This window comes from Cheilinus undulatus, linkage group 17, assembly GCF_018320785.1.
Source record: "Cheilinus undulatus linkage group 17, ASM1832078v1, whole genome shotgun sequence".
NCBI classification, from domain to species: Eukaryota; Metazoa; Chordata; class Actinopteri; order Labriformes; family Labridae; genus Cheilinus; species Cheilinus undulatus.
In genome coordinates this window covers 13227272-13250501 of record NC_054881.1, presented here as the reverse complement: position 1 = coordinate 13250501, position 23230 = coordinate 13227272, and the positions used below count along the sequence as shown (strand labels likewise).

Genomic DNA, 23230 nt, shown 5'->3' with positions numbered 1-23230 from the left:
AGAAACATAAATGCACTTTGGAAAGATGAGTAATCACAGAAAAGCAGGACACAGACATATGCTTGAGTAAGCTGTGTTCTAGAAAGATCTTTTTGGCTTAGGAAGATTGAACCTTCAGTGATGAAATTATATAAATGAAACAGCAGACGTCACAAATTCACAGTGAAATATTTGACACTTAAGTTTTCATAGAATAAGTCTGACCTTTTTATTGATGTTCAGCCTCAAGCAGCAGGTACAGTCTCTAGGTCAAGTGTAAGTAATAAAAATGAAAACATTTGCGCATTACTGGTGCAGTATTAAATCTCCTGCCAACTTGTACAATTTAATTTGTTGCATGGCATTTTACCAAAAAGAAATTTGCTAATTCATTGTTTAAAATGTCACTTGGTATCTACGTAACTGCAATTTGCTTGATATAAAGACATTTTATGGGCTTTCTGAGAGGCTTGGATCTTGCTGTTGGGACCAGAGGGCCTCCCCAGGGACTTTTTAGATAATCACAATCTATTCTGGTGTTATTTTATTCACTCTTTGGCCCTTACTTACATTGAAAATGCATGTCCTAATGACTGAAAATGATTTTAGACATATACAGTCATGTGCAAAAGTGTTAGGCATGTAGGGCACTAAGTATTCATCACAGAGTCTAATGCACCGCAACCTGGGGCTGGAGAGGGGGAGGAAGGCGGCCAGAGTCAGCAGAGACGGCATCTCTTTTGTCTGGCCCTTTTCATCCCCTGTAACAAGCCTAGAGACTGCTGACAGTTTCTGGGCCCTTTAGATAGCACAGCATGACCAGGGGCCTGTGGCAACGCTACTGTGGCATGCTAGGCAATGCTTGCTTGCCAGTTGCCACATCAAACCCTTGCTCCACCTTAAAGGTGTGGACCTTATTTTTTTCAACAGATGAATTTCCCATGCCCCTGGTAATATGCAAGGACATCCAGAGCACTACTAGGGTTGTGTCAGTCCTTCCTGCCAAATGGTGCCTTCAAGCGGCTTTTTGGCCCAAACATGCCTTAAAAGTCCTGCACAGTACTTTACAAAATACTTAATGCACATCTTTACCAAGCAAAAATCACTTGTTCAGGCTTTTCTAACAAAAATATGTACCCCTGGCCTATCCACAATTCCCTCAACTACCAGAACCAATCTCCTCTTTCTCCACCTTGCAGAAAATGTGTGCTGAAACAAACCGTTCTCAGATGTTCCCCTCATGATGTCATGTGGGGAGTTAGCTCCGCCCCCAGGTTCTGCTGGCCCTCCCCATTTGGAAGACAGTTCCGCCCCCTCTCCTGATCTTCCTCTCAGCCGCCAGCTAAGAGGAAGATCAGGAGAGCCAGATCCATTAAGCCACGTACATTTCCTGAGAGGGGTGGAGTCGGTCAGCTCAGTAACATTTAAATCCACAGACACAGAAACAGCCTGTTCTGAGCAGGGATTTTTTAGACATGCAAAAATCCAATACTGGAGTGTTTTTTAGGCAACAGACTTCACATGCATCTTTTGGGGACCTCTGAGACCAATATAAACTTGTCTTTAAAGAGTTAGATATGTCCCCTTTAAAACCCACAAGGCCCCTGGCTGCTGCCTGCTTAACCTTTGCAAAACCACTTACCCACACCAAAATGTATGACTAATTCAAGGTCCATAAAATCAGATCATACATTAAATATACAATAACAATAAAACTAATGATTCAAGGACTAGACTGGACCAGTGTTAATTTCGTCGACTAAAATATTAGTAAAACTATTCGTCGACAGCCTTTATTTCCATGACAAATTAGGCTGAACTAACAAAAACAGATCTGTGATGACTAAAACTGATAAAAACTAAGTTTAGTTTTTGTCAAAATGACTAGAACTAGACTAAAATGTAATTTAATTTTTGTTGGACATTCAAAATCTGTGAGATTTCTCCACTGTGGGTAAATCTGTCAAAAACAATGTAGCTGTAGAAAGCAGGGACCCCAGGTTTGGCAGGGTGCAGAGAACACACTACCATGATTTGATACCAAATTTAGGCAAGAAAATAAATTCTTGGACTTAAAGTAAAGACTAAAATGTGAGGACTTTTTACGGATTAAAGGTAGACTAAAATGTTTTGAATTTTTGGCAACTAAAACCAGACTAAAACTATAAAGGGTAGAAATGACTAAAATGGGACTTAAACTAAAATACATGTCATTTAAAGACTAAAACTGAGACTAAAATTAAAAATAGCTGCCAAAATTAACACTGGATTGGACTAGAATATAACACCCCGCCTACCACCTAGACATGCAGTCTCCATTTGCAAACATTTGTGAGGATATTGGTGGCTTCAAGTGTGGTACTGTGATGGATGCCACCTTCGCATTAAGATGGTTCATGTAATTTCATCCCTGCTGGATATCCCACATTCAACTGTCAGGGATATTATTAGAAAGTTGAAGCATTTAGGAACAACAGCAACTCAGCCATGAAGCAAAAGACCATGTAAAATCACAGAGCGGGGTCAATGACTGCTAAAACACATGGCATGTAAAAGTTTCTGATGCTGATTCCATAGCTGAAGAGTTCCAAACTTCCACTGAATACACTGTCATTACTGTCCCTGTTGGTGTAATGGTCAAGCGGCCAAATATTTTTGTCCAGATTGTGTATCTGCAACTTACAGACTCAAGTGCACATACAGGGTATGAAATAACCCTAAAACATTGCATTTTGACTCTGTCTGCACACATTATTAAACTGCATAGAAGAATGTTTGCTGGTGCATTTGTCCTTCAATAATCCTAGAAAAAGTACCAAAGATTCTTTAACCTATTACAGAGCCATAAGCTGCACGAGTGAATCATGCACTTGTGAAAATCTCTTTAAGTTTTCAGGACAGCCTGCCCCTGAAATCCTGAGTCACTTATTCGCATGTCCTTCAGAGTGTTAAGTTTTCCTTGTTGGAAATGAAAGAGTGGGGGTGGATCGGGACGCAAAACATGACTGAAAAAGACGCTGTGGCTGACAAAGCAACAGAGTCCAACTCTAATAATGACAGTTTCTTGCTGTTTTATGAATACAATGTGAAATTGGACATATTCAACGCATCAACAAAGAGGTGGAAATTAACCTACAAGCGTGCAGAGAAGAGTACAAAGCAGCTTCAGTATGTGCACAAACGTCATACTCAGTCAGTGTAAGATTTAGACGTCATCAACCCTGCATGCTTGCTTTTTTGAATTTTCCTTGTGACTTCATCAGATAATTTGAAGTCAGGAAAGTTTACTTTTTATACTGTTTGGGCTACTACAAATCATGCACCCAGTGTTTAAAGTGATAATACAAAACCCAATGAGGTTGTATGAGGTGCTTTTTGAAAGTCAGCATATAAGCCATAAGAGGTGCTGGTCAGCCTGGCCCTTTTAAGCAAAGGCTTTTTTTCCACTGAGGACCACAGGGCCACATAGAGAACATTATTAGGATGGCGGGATAACTTTGATCTGGCTCACCTTTAGTGTATTAAAGTTATAAAAACAAATCCAATGGAGGTTGAGAAATTGTCACAGCTCTCCATTAATAGCTGAAAGACAAAAAGCCAAATAATTGTTAAGGATTTTAGGGTGGCCAATAAGATACCAGAGGGCCCTGGTTGACCTCAATGAATACGCCTCTGGTCAGCATGAGAACAGCGCTAGCGCCATATAGTTGAGTAAGTACATACAATGGCTACTGGTGGAGCCATTAGCTTGGATGGTGCTGTAGAAAACCTGGAGTTTCATCAGACATCGACCACATTTCTTTATTAAACAAAAGCAAAGAGACACACCAAAAGCCTAAACTCCAAAGCCAAAAGGACTAAACTCCATAGAGAACTGCATAACGCGAACCATGGCAACTACAGACATGTCAGTACATGACTTATGTCATTTTTGAAAAGAAACCAACACAATGCTGTTCTTTGTTCTTCTTTTTAACAAAGAAATGTCAAGTTCTGATAAAACTGGCACCTTAGCAGCATCCACGCTAATCTCTTCTGTCATAATCGCACCAGCCTCTAGTTGCTGCTTGCATATATCATGACTCCGCCGCGCCAGAAAGCGCTGTCCCTCATCACTGATTGGTCCTGTCACTTTCTAACTGGGCCCAAACGGTTCAGATGGGAGCGTATCCATCTGCTTTGCAAGGTTAGAAAAAATATGTTCAATGTTGAAATTACTGGTGTGGATTTATTTGATCAAAATCCCCCCAAATCACTTAAGTTCCAGGCTCGCAAGAAAAGCATCTGTAAGCGATTCAAAGGCATGGATAGCGTCACTAGAACGACCCAATGGTAGCTTCAAGAGGAAAGAAAAAGTAAGAGGCTTGAATTCATGGTTCAAAGTAGCTTTTAAGAATCTGTGTCTCTTCTTGTCATATACGACAATGTCTGAGAGGATTAAGCAGAAAATCAACCAGAAAATCAACCAGTGTACGTTGCAGGATAGCCTCAGTTCCATGCCTACACCCTGGCCAGCCTCTCTTAAAAGAGGCAACACAAACCAGCTTCTGCTGTGGCAAACATACTGCTTTTTAAAAGGGGTTTTCTACGAGCTTTTGCCTTTATTTGCAGAGAACAGGACAGTGGATATTGTAGGAAATCAGCGAGTGAGAGTTGGGATTAAGATGCTTGAAAGGAGCCATGAGTCAGACTTTGAAGAGCAGTTCCCGTATATGGAGTGTGGCCTAAAGTGGTCGGCCAGTGGTTTTCAAACTTTTTTATCCAAGGCACGCCTAAGATTGAGAATCAAAAGGCACAGCATGTTCGTATTCCCGCTAAATAGACTCTTTAACATGTACCAAAGTATTATTGGACACTCCATTTGAGAACCACTTCAGTGGGCCACAGGGGTGTAGCTAGGGATTTAGGGCCCCCAGGAAGAATATTACACAGGGCCCCCCTTAACCGGCTAGCCAAGCAGCAAATGTTGCCTCATTTTTACAAATATCTCTGCATTTTAATGTATTTTTGAACCATAATTTCCCCATTTATGAGCTATATTTTTACTAAATTTACTTGTATTATTCTGCAGCACTGGACCATACCATTTGGACATTTTTAAGGGAGGAGCAGGGGCCCCCAGTATTGTATTTTTCTATTTATTACTAATTTCAGTCTGTTGACTGATTCATTCAGTCACTTTTGATTCAATAATGACACTAAATGCCAATGAAAAATAAATGAAAACACCTTTTTCATTGCAGGCTTCTTAAGGGCCCCTCCCTACTGTGGGCCCGGGTAATCGGTACCCTTTTCCCCCCTGTGCTACGCCCCTGCTGGGCCAGCTTCACCCCTAATATAATAAGTATTAACAAGTAACCCCTTTAAAAAACACCAAACTACCACTTTAAGGCCTTCATTTGCTTGAGTAGTTCATAAACATAAATGTTAAAAAGATCAAATGACCTCATCGGAACACCACTGCCAAACAACAACAGTGATCCGTCTCTGCTGAGAAGTATTCCATGTTTTCGCTCCCAAACCACCACAATAGCAGCGTGTATTTTCAGTGTCCATATATAGTTTCCCAGTGTCCATCTGAACTGGCTGCCCTTCCATGCTAAGCGCATATAAATGACAGCTGTCATAAGCATTAGAAAAGATTAAACCCCGACTTACGCCAATGTATACATTTTCTGTAATCTTTGCGACATTCTCTTTAAGAGTCACAAACAACACCTCCATGTCAGTTCTCGCCTCTCTTATTGTCATTTCTTTTTATGGGAAACCCAAGCGGCTGCGTGACAGTTTTCATGGAAGGGCTGAAAACTCGACCTGGTGTTGGTCTGTAGGTAGCGCCGGATTAAACTCTTAAGGGCTTTAATGGGTGCTCTGTAACGGCATTATATTTAGAAAGAGCCAGTGCCTTACAAGGTAGTGGCTGCTATCACTGAATCCTATTGTCTCTGCACAAACAATGTTAAACCAATCAGAACCCACACATATTTATGATTGAACCAATTTGCATTATTTCTTTCAGTCTTGACACTTTTGTCACATGAGTGCATATCATTCCACCCTCCAGATCATGCACTAAAAACTGAGGCAAAAGCCATTTAGGTTTGCACTTTAGAACAGCCACAGTCACAGATTAAGCCGGGTGCATTAATGGATTATGGGACAATGTTTTTTCCCTATTTGACTCGCACTGCTCCACAGTCACTCGGATGACGTAGTGGGATTATTGTGCGATGCTGCGACCACTTTTCTCCAAACAGAAGAGATGGAGAGACAGCGGCGGCTGAAGCACAGCTGAAACACAATCAAGCAAGAGATAAAGTTGAAAAACCACATGCCGCTAAACTAAGCTTTTGTCGGGCGTCTTAAGGCTGCAAAATCAATGGAAACAAATTTTAAAAGCCAGCTTTCTACTCTGCTATATGTGTCATATTTAACCCATTTTGCCAAGCTGTTACTTGGCACAGATGTTTTCTTTCTGGGTCAAAAGTGAGTGAAAAAAGAGAGGAGAAAAAACCCAAAAAGTATGCATGCATTTGGATACTGAATGGTGATAATCCAGAGTGTCCAGCAGTGTTACACTCCTATATCTTCTACTTTTTACTGTGCAACTGTGAAGATTAACCCATATAGAATTACTTTTATATTAAATATATGCTTCAGTTTGGACATTAGAGTAGGTTTGATTACTACAAGTTCTTAAAATATGACCAAGTTATCCTGAATCATCATGATTATCTTGTTTAAGACGCTGCCACATGTGCCTTTAAACCATTTTTTTAGTATTTGATATTCTACGTTTGTCCGTGTCCAGTGTTTTTACTCACTCTTGACCTCTGACTGATCTTTTCTCTAAAAGCGTTGCATCGGTTTCTACTTCCAGATTTGCAGGATTTGCATCGAGCTCCATGACACGAACCATCCCAGGTCATTGGGTTAAGATGGGATGTTGTCTTCCCAGAGCATCAAATCCTGGAAAAAAAAAAAAAAAACTGGGGAATCAGCCTGTCTTTGAATAAAAAAAGAGGAGAGATATTGTGATGCTCTTTTACCCGCAAATGATAGAGCTCCAGGAAGGCACACAGTTTGAACTTTGCACGCCGTGATTGGTCCGTGCCCTGAGGGGTTGGGGTGGTGGGTGCAAGGCTATACTAAAACAATTCAGCTCAATCTCCTTGCATAACTGAGGGATGGTGAGTGACCTTTATGTGAGCATGTTTCAGAGAGTTTTTTTTTTTCTCCCCCTCTGGTCTGTACATAGTGTACCAACCTGAGCGGATGCTGACTGTAAGGTATTAGGTCATCTTTTCTATCTCTAACACTCATGTTCCCTTACAAAGACAGTGACAAATGTAATTACAGGAGCAGGGAAGTCTTTCACCTTCTGTGGTGATACTTTGGCACCTTAGTGGGTTTGGATTTCCATTTCTCTTCAGTGTGAACCTCTGATACCAAGTACACTCTGTGAAACCCACCTTCAGTACAGTGCAACACTAAATTATAGTACAGCCTGTGACCCAGCTGTGATTTCCAAGTGAAAGAATATGGGTCAATAGAGAAGAAAGGAGGTATTTTACTTCGAATTGTGCATCGAAATCTCAACACAGTAAGGACTCTTTGAAACTAAGGTAGGCAAACAAGAACATGGAGTCGATTTTGGGCCTATCAAAGTCAGCAAAAGACTTATTATCTGATGGTTTGAACTGTTTTTTTAGTGCAGTACAACAATGAGATGACCAACACAGCACACCACATTCATCAACAACCCGAGTCTCAACTCCTCAAACTGTAAATCTTGCAGGGCCATTTGCAGCTTTAGAGTAAACCACCAAGGCTGGCTAGTCAGGCTGGCTAGCTGTTGGCTACCTGCTTCAGCCATCATGGTAGCAACTTGAGTTCAACTCCTCTTCTTGTCAGTTTGATTATAGTATGTTTTACTAACCTTGCAAAGCAGATAGATTCGCTCGATTGAATTAATTAATGTTAGACAAAAAATACATCCTAAAACGTGAGAAATGTTGTACTGACAAATTGTGGTCTGCAGCCAGACCCTTCTCAAAATAAGGAGAGGAACTGGACCAAAATTAATACTACAATTGGATGTAGCAGGTGGCTAACAGCAGCCAAATTTAGTTTGTTTTCTCTAGTCGAGACACTGTTTGTCAGTGAATGGATCTTTTGTTCTGTGTTGGTCATCTCATTGTTCACCACACAAGAAAAGAACTGTTGATTCTGATATTATTTGTCACCACATGTGGAGTCTCTCACTTCTTCTTTTTTTTGTTTTTACATCAGTTAAGATTTTAGAAATCTTTCGTTGTGTGTGCCAGGCTTTAAAAGCAAACAAAAGTCTCTTAAAGGGATCCAAGTGTTGCCACACAACCAAATCTGAGAAGAATGTGTGTTCACAACCTGTAATGCTAAAGTTTGGACACACAAACTTATCCACTCTCTCCTTAGACCAGATTTCAATTAGAGGTTCATGTGAAACTCTGCTTCCAGCAACGTTTCAAGGTCAAAATCCTCTCAATATGTCATTTCCCCCCCTAGCCCAAGACACAAAAGGAAATATGTGGCCCAAAGTCGCAACAGCGTATGAAAAGGCAAAGCAAATATTGAATGTTTGTTCTCTCTTTCCTTTATGGTAGGTGGCAAGTTTTGGCCGTCTAAACACACATTTACGACAAACAAGCCGTGGGAGGATGGAGCGGAAACACTGACATTCCAGCCGAGTGTTTCTAAGGAAAGCCGTTAGAGGTAAAGCCACCGTCTTCTCTGTGTCAAAATGCTCCCAACATTGACCAAAGGATGGTTTTTGTCTCTCTCAGCGGCTGAAACGTTCCGAAGAATTTGTCATTGGTCACAAAACCTTTGAGTGGTTTCAAACTCTCATCCATTTAAAGTGACGGCTCAGTAAACACCAGGATGTGTGAGTCAACTTGGAGCGTTCAGATCTTACATTTTTCTTTATCAACCTCTTTTAAGAATACAGTGTGATTAATTGTGATAAACTTTAAGTCATTCGAGTTCACCAGATTAAAAGAAAACACACACAGGTAGAAAATGTAAATGCAGTGCATTCAATGCCATTTTATAATTAAAAAACATTAAACTATGACTTTTTGACTGGAAAAGTACAGACGTATGATCCATCAAAGTAAATGAAGCATAAAAGGGGACAAGAGCCGCTTCGACTTCATCTTTGTTCTCCCATTACCTCATTGATCCACTGCTAACTTTATTTTGAAAGGAAATTAATGGGAAATATGACTTTGACAGGACTGTTAGGACCATAATACATCAGACATTGCTACAGTGAGTACTGATGGTAGCAGTCATATTAGCAGTTTTAAATGGCAAATGAAGGATTGTCAAGCCAGATTTTAGGCCTAATTTACCGCCCCAAATGATGAGTGGATTGAGGCTGATTCAATTTGAGGCTTGTAGCAACTGATTCTTCCAAATCATCTTCAAGTGTGAGGTCAGTGTGATTATTTTACTGCTCCTGATGAAGATGGAGCTTCAGATTTTGATCGTAAATACTGAACATGTTTAATGTTTTGATTCCAGGATTGGCTTCCTTCGACAGAATACCATCAACAACCAATGAGAGCTAACTGACTTGGGAAGCGTGTGCAACAGTTAAAATTGTGTAATGCACCTTTACTGTGTTGGTAAAGCTGTGATCCACCAGGTGGTCCGGTTTTTATAGAGTGCAGTTTGGTATGGTTCAGTATGGTAGGGCTTCACAGCGCTGTCCAATTCCCCCCTGAACCTCCTTTTCACTGACAATTGCCAGGAAGGTCTGCACCTCTGAGGTCGTTCATGGGGCAGTATTACGCACTTACATCTGCGATTAGAAGGGAGGGTTTGTACAGTAGAATATGACCTTATCTTATTGTCTATGGATGGTGGATCTTCTCTGGCAAGAAAAAAAGCATCGAGTAAAGTTGAAGTCTAACTCAGAGGATAACTTCACTCATGGTGCAAGTGTGTCTCACATCAAAAATAACAACAATACACCAGTCATATGACCAAAGGCAGGCATCAGTATAAGACAGGTATTATCCTAACACAACTGAACACATCTAAATACTCTGCACAAGGGCATGATGGGAAACACCTCTGTGCTAACCACATCTAAATTAAAAGAATGTACAGGAAATATCTGTGTCCTGTGGTGTAATGATCTGTCTAAAGTCACAGGTGATAACTCTAACTCGGTGAATTACTTCACTCATGTTGCAAATGTGTCTTGCACACCTTTTTTAACATCAGAGCATTTTTATACAATGCCTGAAATGACAGTGACCACAGCGGGAAGGCCTCACTCACATCTAAATTAAAAGATCAAACAGGAAAGATCTGTTTCCTGTTTGACTCTGGTCAGCTTTGCACACAATGCAAGGAATTAAACAGTAAATAAAACCAAGAAAATAAAATTAAAATTTAAATACTTACAAGCTCATCAAGGAATTTTAACCATAAATACAAATCCACGTGCAATGACTGTATAGTTGCAAGGTGAGCAAAGGGTGCATGAATGCTGGCACTCTTTGTCCATTTTCAGAAGGCTTATTTTCAGTTGATCACCTTGTCTGACGCCTACCCCTTGGCAGATGCATTAAAAGTAACCACACAACACTAATAAGTCTTCTTTCTAATAATCGGGATTGCTTTTTAATGTCATATAAAGTCATAAGCATTCATTTCAGATGATTTCACAACCAGCCAAAAACTCCTCACAGGAGCTTTAACCAAAGTCAAGAAAAGGACATTGACAGCTTTGACTTTGCTGTTGTTCTTCCACTGATGTGCTGCTGACTTTATTATGAAAGGAAATTTATGGGAAACAGGACTTTGACTATAAAGTTAGTTGTACCTTTGAAAAAAAATGGAACTTTTCCAAAGTCCAAATGAAGAAAAGGAAGTTATTTGTGAGCTACTGTAGTCTTAAAATAAGCAGGAGGTGTAAAGCTTTTTAGGATTGTGATGATTTTGGTGCCCTGTGTGGACAAAGTAGTACCTCTTTTAAAGAAAAGACACAAAATATCTATACAGACATAATTATAATTATGGTGCAGTTTCATTTTTCCATGTCTTATGGATGCATCAGTATGAATTCAAGTCAGTTTCATGACTGGCTAAAAAAATCCCAACAGGAGCTTTAAATCAAATGAAAGAGGGTATAAAATCAACTGGGACTGTTTTCACTTTGTAACTGATTTACCTTATAACCAATTTTACAATTTCATATTTATAATGGATACCAACACAACACTACAGGGCTTCTAAGTTTTATGTTGCATGATGACATGATTTTCAAGTTTAAAGCTCCTGTTAGGCGTTTTTAGCTAGCTATGAAATGTGCTGAAATTAATATTGATGTCTCTTTATGACCCACAAAATCAAACAAGACCATCTTTAACATGACTGATCTTTTCTTTTTTATTTCCTTATGTCTGAAACTGCTGCTGGACGGTAGATGACGGTTGAACTGACTAACAGGATGCCATTGTAACAGCCTCAATTGACATTTGTTTGTTTATGCGTGATATTTGACTGTTAAAAGACAAGATTTTTGTTTAGAAAAAAGATAAATTCTTACACTCAAACACGGCAAGAAGAGTATATTAAGTGTAACCATTTAATCCACAGTGGGCGCCAAAATCAATACAGACTAAAAGTTTGTTACGGGAGCTTTAAATGACCCATCAAATAAAGAAGTAAAGGACAGGAGAAAGTAACTTTCACTTTATCATTGCTGTCAGTTTACTTCCTGGAGGTGACTTTGTTTTGATTTGATGTTGAAATTTATATGAGGAACTTTCCTTTAAAGTCGATGTAAGTTTAATCTGTTTGCTGATAATTTATTTTTCATATTGACAAAACACATCTTTTGGCAGCCATAAGTAGACTTACAACCATAAATTTTTACTTTACTGAGTTTGCAGAGTATAAAAAAAAATATGTTGTTTTCTCCAGATCTGATGGGATTAGCTTGAAATATTATGTTTTCAGTGGAAGTTATCTCATATGAGATCTCAGGAAAATGATGAAAATGATCTTATTACCACAGGAAATCCAGCTTTTTATTTTGTAGTGACAAGATCAATAATATGAGATATCAAGCATAACCAAAATTAACTTTCATAAGAAATATCAAATTCAATTAAACGTTTGGATGCCTGTCCTCATATGGCCTCCATAGACGAAAATACATCCCTTTTTATTGTAAGAATTGGTATCTTTTGGTAGTTTTATTCAGATCTGTATCTGCTTAGACCATTTTCAAGATAATAAGCCGGTTTTCCCGTTATAATGAGTACATTTCTTGAGTTCTTAAGAAAATGGACCCACATCATCTCATTATCATGGGAAATCTAAGTAGTCAGTTTCCTAAAAAAGCAACTAAAATTGACTCAATATAACATTTTTTTAAGTGTAAAAAAGGATTTGGGTGCATGTCCTTCTATGGCTTCCGTACTAATCAGAGATTAATTAATTTTTTTTCACTCAGGTTTGCTGCGATGATAAAAAAAAATTGTTTTCCTTCTAACCTCAGAATATAACTGAAATGTACTTGTTAAAGTGGGGAAAATAGAGAAAAACAAAATGCTTTGACATGCTCCCCAAGGGCTTCCGTATGGGCAAGTAGCTTGAAATGTGATTAGATTCTTATTTGAGACTCTATCTTGAGATAAAAGTCTGGTTTTCTAGACTCATAAAATTATATAATTATCTCATAATTGCATGCTAACTGCATAAATAAGAGTCAATGAAGTTTTGGATACATGACCTCCTTGGACTTCCATACAATTCAGGCATTTATTTTATTTTACCCATTCTAGATAACAAGATAAGTTAGTCATGATCTTAATAAAATTATAAAACTGTTTATTTAAAAGTGGAGAAAAAAATACTTTAATGTATACCCTCTTGGGCTTCCGTAAAAGTTGATGTGCATTCATTGTTTTTACTTACTTTCCAAAGATCAGAATTTTTTCCACTTAAAAAAATCTGATTTTTTATGTCATTAATTGCAATGCAATTCAAAGTGTTAAAAGGTGTGCTTCCCTGAGATATCCAAAATAGTAAGGTTCTATCTTGAAAAAAGAAAGAAAAAAACAAATAAAACCTGATATTCACTCGTTAAAGTGGGGTAACAGATTAAAACAAAATGTTTAATTGCATGTCCTCACAGGGCTTCCATACAACGCAGACATCCATTTATTTCCTTTTACTTAGTTTTGTAATGATAACACTTTTTTATGTTCCAAAATCTTCCCTTTGTTTCTATAATAAACTTAAAAAACAAGAATGTTTTTCCTAGCTAACAGATTAATAACTCTCTAGCTTGAGAAAATAACTAAAATGTACTTATTAAAGTGATAAAAAACAGAGTAAAACAAAATGCTTCGAAATGTTCTCTCAGGGCTTCTACAGGTGCAAACTTACCCTCTAGGACATCCATACAAAGTAGATTTCCATTCATTTTACTTGACTTGCTTTTTCAAAGAATACAAGATTTTTTCCCCTTAAAAATCTTGTTTTGATGTCATTACATTTAAAACGTATGCTCCCTTGAGATATCCACAACAAATAAGACGCTTTCTTAAAAAAAAAAAAAAACAGATATTCACTTGTTAAAGTGGGATAAGAGAGTAAAACAAAATGTTTGGTTGCATGTCCTCACAGGGCTTCCATACAACGCAGACGTCCATTCATTTCACTTTACTTAGTTTTCTCATGATAACACATTTTTTCTTTTCTTTTTTTTGTCCCAAAATATTCCTTTTTCTATCATTAACTTAAAAAACTAGAATGTTTTCCTCGCTTACTGTATAAATGACTAACTCTCTTGAGAAAATAGCTAAAAATGTACTTATTAAAGTGATAAAAAACAGAGTAAAAAATGCTTTGAAATGATCTCCCAGGGCTTCCATAGTTGGCAAACTTACCCTCTAGGACATTCGTACAAAGTAGATATCCATTCATTGTACATGACTTACTTTTTCTAAGAATACCAGATTTTTTCCCCTTAAAATTTTATTTTTATGTCATTAACTTTAAAAAGTATGCTTCCCTGAGATCTCCAAAACAAATTAGGTGCTATCTTGACAAAAAAAAACCGTGGGATAACAGAGCAAAATAAAATGTTTGGTTGCATGTCCTCACAGGGCTTCCATACAATGCAAACATCCATTCATTTAACTTTACTTTGTTTTCTTATGATAACACATTTTTTTCTTTTCTTTTTCTTCTCTTTTTATCCAAATATCTTCATCTTATTCCTATCATTAACTTCAAATATGAGAATGTTATCATAGCTTACCAGACGACTCACGATCTTGAGAAAATAACTCAAATGTACTTGTTAAAGTGATTAAAATAAATGACAGAAAGGGTTTCATGCAGGGCTCCTATAGGCAAACTTCCCTTAAAAATCTTATTTTCTCTGTCATTAACTTTTAAAAGTATGCTTCTCTGATATATCCAAAACAAAAAAAGGTGCTATCTTGGAAAAAAAAGGGATGTTTGGTTGTTAAAGTGGGATAACAGAGTGAAACAGAAATGTTTGGTTGCATGTCCTCACAAGGCTTCCATACAAAACATAAATAATGAGTAACCCATGTTTTGGTTTTGCTATCGTATTTATGACTGTATTTCAAGGTAATGTGATGGTTTTCTATGATAGTGAATTAATCTCAAGAGAAATAACACAAGTGAATCAACTCATTATCAGAGCTCATAATTATGATGTAATAATATAAATAAGAGCAAAATAAAATGTTTGGATGCATGTCCCTCTTGGGCCTCCATACTTTTTAAAAGACCGGTGCTTGCAAACATTTGTAACCGATCAGACAGGCTTCTATTTATTAATTTTTAACAATTTCAGCACATTTTATGGTTTATATTCGATTATCCCAGCATTTACATTGAGGGGTTGTTCGTGCTTTTATACGTTTGACTTCCTTCAGTGAAATCGTGAAATATCGGCGCTTTCAGAGGCGTTTTGATCACGTTAAAAGCCATCAGAGTAAGTTCCTCGTGCCGTGCTTGTGCTCGTGTGTTGTGGAAGTGTTGGATTGTTTAAATTGTAACCGCTAGAGGGATACATATACTCCTTTCAAAAGTCCGTAAACACCATCCTATCACTATGTGCCAGACAGAGAATTACCGTCAGTGAGAGTTGCCTACCTGTGTGACTTCCCACTTTGAAAAAAAAAAAAAAAAAAAAAAAAAAAGAAAACACACAGCCCCGGAACATTTGAAACATGAGTTGTTCTTAAAAAGACTTGTAGAGAAAAAACTGCCTCTAAAGCTGGACGCCGAGCCACGACTGACTCCTCCAAGTGTATCTGCTCCAGGCAATCAATGAAGACCGCGATGGTTACTACTTCTGCAGCTCTCTGCCCCTCCACCTCTCATTCGCCTTAGCACATATTATAGTGCATTTCAACTTTTTTTGTACAGGCACACAGGCGAGCTGAAGGAACTTTGGAGAGCTCTTTTTTTTTTTTTTTTTTTAAATTTTTGCTCCCAATTTGTTTTCCTGTAATAAATATGAGAGGTCGCTTTGTTGTCACTTTTCTTTGGGATTTAATATGTGCCATTTCTTATGCTGTTTTACGGGTAGGATAAGGAAACAACAAAAAGGTGTGACAAGAGCTTTGGCGGACAACTGTGGATTTCTACGAGTAACTCCTACAGCGTCCAAAGGGGATGAGGGGGGCATCGGCCGGACCCCCCTCTTGATTGATCACTTATTAGTCATCCCTTTGGCTTAATGGGAACCCATTGAAAAGGCAACGTGGAACACATACATGAATCAAATATTCCTGTGTCCCCTGAATGTCTCCAGAGTTAAGAGAGGGGGTCGTGGCTTAGCATTATAAAGAGGGAAAAACAGCATAGCTTTATGGGTTTATTTAGACAGTTTCTACGCTTTGACATTCTCTGAAGACTGAAGGAAAAACTCGAGAGGATCCCAAAGTGACACTGTGGACATATATATTTTTTCTACTTATTCCGTTTTTTTTTTTCTTTTAATTTTTTTCCTTTTTATTTTTAAATATTTTTCCCCTCTCCCGAAAAATGAAACTTTGGACATCTCCCTGGGTGTCTTGCCTGGTGATTCTCCTCTTGTGTTTTGGATCAGATTGCGGGACAGTCCGGAGAAAGGGGAGATCCAAGAGGGAGTTAGTGCGCATTAGGGAGGCGAAAGCCACCATCCCAGGGGCTTGTGCCACACGTCTGCCCCGGGGCAAACGCTCTTTGCCCGGCTTGGAGCGACGGGTGCTCCGGCAGCGGCGGCGCTCCTGTCTGGCGGATGAAAACTCTCCAGAGCGGGGGAAAGCGGTCTATTTCACCGGCAGAGGGGACCAGCTACGGTTGAAGCCTGGCGTGGAGATACCCCGAGGAAATTTCACTCTGGAGATGTGGATCAAGCCGGAGGGAGGTCAACGATCACCCACAGTGATTGCAGGTAGGATAGTCTAAACATCCTCCAAATGATTAAAAACCATTCTCCATATTAGAGGCGCACATGTGCGCTATCATCCTTATGAAGTCAAATCAAACAAAGCAACATGCAGTTTCAGCGAGTTGAAAACGAGTTCATCTATCAGACTAGACAATGATGTAATGCTATAAAAAGTACAGCGGATATTTTAGGTAGTGCAAGCATTGGGTCACAGAGGATTTGATCACATTTAAGTTGGCCACCTTGCAGGGAGAAAACGTTGCAATGTGCAATTTTACGCATTACTTTTCCTCCTATATCCCCCCGTAAAGGAGTGATTTATGCGCCTTATGCTCATAAAACCCCTGACTGAGGAGTACAGGCAGCAGATATAGGCTACCTACTGCATCACTTGACCGGCAGCTGATGTCACTGTGCGTAAAATGTAATTTCTCCGAGCCGTCTTGGCTATTTTAAAACTATGATGTAATGGCCAAAAGTTTGTGAGCGAGCACGTCACGTCAGGCACAGAGCTAGGGAAGAGATTTGCCGCGCGCGCGTGTGTATGGAGACGCTCAAAGCACGCAGCTCGAGCCGCAAAGCTTAAGTGTCCCCCCCGCTTCCACCACCCCTCCAACCCACCCACACTCCAACAGAAAAAAAAAAAAAGGACTCCGACACCTTTTGGATTGGCTACCGGAGTTACGGGACAGGAGTGAGAGACCCAGGGTTTCCCCTCTTCCTGCTTGAAAATGTCTCGTGTATGTGCTGTGGGTGATGTTCTCCACATAGCGCACGGCTCTTGTGCGAAATCGCGCGTTATTCGATGGTTTTATCAAGCGCGCGATCACATTTGGATGATGTATATCTCTCCTGACTGCGCAGAGGAGGACGCACAACACTTGAAAAGATGTCTGTCGTCAGAGGAGAGCTTCAACACTTTGTGGCTGACATCTGCGCGCATTCCTTTTTGTCCTGCAGCCATGCGTAAAAGAGCACCAGAGAGGTGTTAAAAACAGTTCTGCATCATCTGTTTTGTGACCAATGGCGTTTTTTGTGCATTACAGTATAGGACAGGATTTTTTTGTTGCTTTTTCTTGCCGATAGGGAGCGTTGCATACACAACTCATTGCCTGCTACAGTACTTGTGCAGATGGCTGCCTTTGAACTGAACTGAACTGAATTGAACCCAGTCCTCCTCTGTCGCCTTTATGCCAGCCTGCCTGCACGTTTGGGGACTTTACTGAACCATATGAGTAAATTTACATGCTCCTTTACTTTCCGTCTGTCTGACTTCAACCCCCCCCCCCCCTTTCTAAATGTGTCCCCCCTGTGTTTGTGTTTTTGAGATACAGCACACTTTTAGGTTGTGCTAGCCAGTTGGCAGGGACAAGCTCTGTAAAACCAATCCCTTGTAAGAGTCTCAAACTGGGGGGAGAGAGGGGGTTAGAGGGTCTGTTGTGACCTGAGTGACTCTTACAGAGGATGGACACAACAACACGAACATCTGCATGGTGTAAAGCACAACAACAACACAAAAGACCTCCACACTGATGGGAGAGTTCAATAAGCATCTCTGGGATGCAAATTAACATTTATGTATCAGAAAACATTCCTTTTACAGGTGTTGTTTTTGCACCCCCACTCCATCCCCATCCCCCCACTCGTGCCTGCCGGAGATTAATATTCATGTGTAATCTTGTGTGTCCATTTTTAAGATTTGCTCACAGCCAAAGAGGGGAACAAATATGATGACCGAACAAATTCAATAATGCCTAATCTTTTAAATCCAATTCAGGACACAGAAATCCCAGTGCCTCTGAAAAAAATACTCCATCCCCTTGTTTTGATCCCAGCGCAATGTTGTTTGCAGAATGGTGTTGTTTTGACCACCGCTGCCTCTAACTCTCTCTTTCAATCCTTTAGATTTCACTTAACCTTTCAGCTGCATGTTGTTGTTTTCTATGATGTGTGCAGTAATCATGAAGTGAGCAAAGACAGCTTGAAAAATGAAATCTGGGATCCCTGTGGTACTTCTGCATCAACTTTCATGACTCCTTCTTGAGTTTGTGTGTCCAATGCATGAGCCATTCTCATATTTAATAGACAAGCTCACAGCCAGAGGGGTTCAGACGGTTCAAAAGAACCCCTGTCACCGCTAAAGTCCGGGATTTGAGACAGTGCTTGGCCTTTAAATAAATAAACATGTCCCCACTTAAATAAAAGCGCATAATTCTAAGAGGATCCGACAATATAAATGGCTGTTTATAGCTGTCGGCTGACACTTAAAAAGTATTTGCCAAATTCTAATATTAGAAAAGATATCCTGAGTAAAAAACCACCCAAACCTTCCTGATCCTATGTGAAATAATAATTACCCCCTAAACCTAATTTTTGGTTGTGCCACCCTTGTTGGCAACAACAGCAAGCAAGCATTTGTGATAACTGGCAAAGGCAAAGGCACACCTAAGGTTAAGCCAGAATCTCAAGGCACACCATATTTATATTGATACAAAGTAGACTTTTTAAATAATGGTACAGTCAAGGTGGCCTATGAGGGGAAATAAGGGTAGAGCTTTCTGGGGCCAAGCCAACTGGGGGATCATAGAGATGTGGCAAAATGAATTAAAAAAAAAAGTGGCCAAACAACAGGTAAAAATTGGGAAAAACTTGTTCAAAGTGTCAAAAAGGTGGTAAAATGGGTTAAAGTGATCAAGAAGGGTCAAATTGGGCAAAATAGTGGTCAAACAAAGGAAAAAGTGGGTGAACATTGGCGAAAAGGATGCATAAATGGGTTAAAAGAGTCAAAAAGGTGGCAAAATAGATCACAAGTGCAGAAAAGTGGCAAAAAGGGTTTAAGTTGCAATAAGGTGGTAAAAAGGGGTTGAAGGGATTAAGGAGTAAAAAGAATGGCCAAACAAGAGCAAAATTTGCCAAAAAATGGAAAAAAAGGTTGCGAAAATAAATAAAATGTGGCAAAATGTTTTAAAAAAGTGGCAAAAATTGGTCAAAAGTGGTAAAAAGAAATGGCAAAAATGCAAAAAAAAGCATCAAAATGGGTTAAGCTATCAAAAGAACCAATCAAATCAACCCAAAATTAGTTTGCCATGCTTTTTAGCTCTAAATGAGGTAACTGTTAGCCAGGATGCTAGCACCAATGCTACTGATCCAACTCACATATGCTGATATCATTAATAAATCACAACTGGGGAGGGCCCATTTTCTAGGTTTTTTTCCAGCCAGATCTGTGGGCAGGCCTGGTTACGGTAGGCGACTTGCCATAAAGTCGTAGTAATAACGTATGGTTGTACAAGTTCCCAAGGCACACCTAGACTTGCCTCCAGGCACACTACTGTGCCCTGCCTCACCATTTGAGAACCACTGCTTTTGATGATGTTCTGGGTTCTTCTGGATCCTCCTGGATGAGTCCGCAATGCAGTCTTGGAGTTTTCTTGGTAGGCCGGCCACTCTTGAGAACATTCACCACGCTTCCCAAGTTTTCCCCATTTGTGGGTAATGACACTCACAGTGGTTCAATAGACTCCTAAAGCCTTAGAAATGGTTTTGTAACCCTTTCCAGACTGAAGAACATCAATGACTTTGTTTCTCATCTCATGTATTGTTTTTTAAAGACATTTTAGCCTACTTCACTTTGTCAGGTTCTATTTAAGAGATGTCTTGATTCAGCAGGTGTGGCAGTAATCATCCTGAGTGTTAACCTGACACGTCAGATAACCTTCAATACTAAGCATTTGGGAAAGGGCAGGGGCTTTGAAAAAAACTTGGAGTGTGATTGGATGAACATTCTGTCTGTCACATCTTTATGGGCAACAAAAAATGTGACGTATCTGCGACCGAGGTGCATATGCGCCGCTAATGAGGAATCACGTGAACTATGGTGACTAACGACATGTCAGTACATGACTTTTGTTGTTTTTGAAAAGAAAACAAATCACTGCTGTTCTCTGATCTTCTTTGAATAAAGAAATTTCATCAAGTTCTGATAGAACTTATGCTTTAGCAGCATCCACACTGAACTCTTCTGCCATAATTGCACTGGCCTTCACTGCACCAGAAAGTACTGCCCCTCGTCGCTGATTGGTCCTGTCACTTTCTAACTGGGCCCAAACGGTTCAAATGGGAGCTTTGCAAGATGGATTTGCCAGTGAGAAACAAGGAAACGGGCGTATCCATCTGCTTTGCAAGGTTACCAGAGTGTGGCTATTAAAATTGAGCGCAGCTTTCCAAAAAAATGTGTTCAATCACAGTTGATTCATGATTTAACAAAGGCCAGGTAGTTTCAATGTAAAAGTGATTCTCATGCTGTCATTTCCTTCAGTGACAGCTACAGATGGTCAGAATCGATCCAAGGTTTAGCAGCATTTGAAACATTGCAAGAGTTCATACATGGACACCCATCCACTGGTGCAAACAGTCACATAATCAAAACACAGCAAGTCCTGTGCCCAAATGTTATGCAAACTTGTTGTGCCTTATTAGCCCCCATATCTGGGTGGTGTTGGGTTTCCTCTCAAGAGGACAAAGGCTCTCTTCCATGACCTGCTGAGGACAATTTTATGCAGATGGTGACAGATGATAGCAGCGATAACTTGTTTTAATGCTAACATCTCGAATGGTGATCCACAAAAACATTGTTTTTTTCACACATACTAAAAGTTGTGGAGATTATCCAAATCTGATAGGCTTCAAATACCCGGTTTAAAACTTTGATGTGATGCTAGTAGTGAAATCAAGCAGTATTGGTACCTATTTGGACGTCCCTGTCACCGCTCCACCACCAGGAGACGTTCCAGGATTAAAGGAACGAAATGTTGGTGAGTGGTGGTTCCTGGCTGATGACCCTGCAGCTGACCCATGGACACCAGAGGAGGTGCGACCGGCAGCAATGCCCAGCAGGTGATTCCACCTTTCTGTACATCTGCTGAAGTTGATGAGACTACTGCGAACAGGGCAGTTGGAGTCCAGGGAAGACTGGAGGACAGCAAGGAAAGACTGCACTGGGAGAGGGCGGCTAGTTACTCAACCCACTAGTACCTCAAATAAGGGACACCCTAACCCATAACTATGAAGAACCCTAAGAGAAAACAACCTGCAGGCAATGGAATGGAAACAGACAATGAGATGAACACAAGAATTTCAGGAAATGAGAAGATCCTCCAGAAGTGTGTATACAGATGGGAAAAAGTGACTGCATTTAAGGGGTTGCGAATCCACTAGGGAAAGTGAAAGTGTGGTCAGAAGGGCCAATAGCAACCTTGCACTGCCTTAGCAGGTGAGACAAGAGGGACCGAAAGCCAGGTCAAAAACCACAGAGCTGATGGACCCAATGTGACAGAAGGCAAAGATGCCACAGAGGAAGAAGGCCCACTGGAAGAAGGAGGGAAAAGGAGATTGACTATCTAGTGCGACAGCACCGACAACTCTGTACTGGAGAACTGGAGGAAGGCATCGCTGGCAGAGAAAGAGGGCTTAAAAGCCTTGTGTGAGGAGGTCAGGCAAAGACTGTCCAGGTTTCGCAGAGCTGAACGTATCCGCAAGCGCAGCAAATGGAAACAAAAAGAGCGATCCAGCTTCTTCAGAGACCCCTTCAAGCACGCCAGACAGCTGCTGGAGGAAAAGAAGAATGGGAAGCTCGAAACCACCAGGGAGCAACTGGAACAGCACGTCAAAGAGCAGTACAGTGATCCAGTAAGGGACGTCCCATTAGGAACACCTGGGTACGTGCCTCGGCCTGCACCTCCGACTGCTGAGTTCAACATCGCGCCCCCCAAGCTCAGTGAAGTCAGGCAGAGCTGTAGCGGTCTTCATCCCTGAAGAGGTGAATTCCAAAGACATCTGCCAATTCAAAAACATTGCCCTTCTCAATGTAGATGGAAAATTCTTCTTCTCAGTGCTGGCCAGAAGGATGCTAGGGCTCTTTGCCACTTGGATGGAATGATTTGCCTTTTCAAGGCGGTTCTTATGAGGTATGATAGCAGCTCTAGTGCCTTGGGGCCGTTCTTATAAAGCTTGTAGGGGATTCCATTGGGGGCTGGTGCTGATAAGGACCTTGCTTTCTTCACTGAGCTTGGGGGCGCCATGTTGAACTCAGAAGTCGGAATGGGATGTCCCTTACTGGATCACTGTACTGCTCTTTGACGTGCTGTTCCAGTTGCTCCCTGGGGGTTTCGAGCTTCCCACTCTTCTTTTCCTCCAGCAGCTGTATGGCATGCTAATGGGCACTTTACCATGTATTGCCCAGCAGAAGGACACCCAGATTGATCCAGAGATTTTTTAGGGTCACCAAGTTATCCGAGTTTCTTTGCTACAGTGTTTAGTGGGGCATTATGTCTGCATTTTACATTATAGCCACATGGGGGAGCTCCATTGTATAACACCCACCCTCTCTACCATAATAAGAAACAAAACAAGACTCTACTAGCCACTGGATGGCAACGAACTAAAGTCGCAGTCATGGCTTTTTTATTAGCTTGGCTAATAAAAAAGAAACTTGTGTTCCACACAGCCTCTGAAGGCTCAAGGGGCCCATTCCAGGCTCACTGAATGGGAAGTGCTGGGTCAGGAACAGATTGAATCCAGAATTAATATTATCTAAGCTAGCACTGGCCATCAGCTCAACCAACCATCTAGAAGGCAGACTTGATGAGCAATAACGTACAGAATACAAAGTTGTTTGTTGACTGAACATGCACCCTAAGGGGCACATGCATTGCATTGCCTACTGGAAGGGAACTCCAGATGGCGCTCTATTACATGTCTTCTAAA

The 23230-nt window shown here is 40.4% G+C and overlaps 1 protein-coding gene across 1 annotated transcript in view; it reads left to right on the top strand.

Annotated features, from left to right (window-relative positions):
• The first annotated feature begins 16077 nt into the window (after window positions 1-16077).
• The window catches only part of pappaa (pregnancy-associated plasma protein A, pappalysin 1a), a 180343-nt gene continuing 173190 nt past the window's right edge, over window positions 16078-23230 (top strand). The window contains exon 1 of the mRNA XM_041811536.1: window positions 16078-16468. Within this exon, the coding sequence (XP_041667470.1) occupies window positions 16078-16468 (391 nt within the window). The remainder of the gene's footprint in view (window positions 16469-23230) is intronic.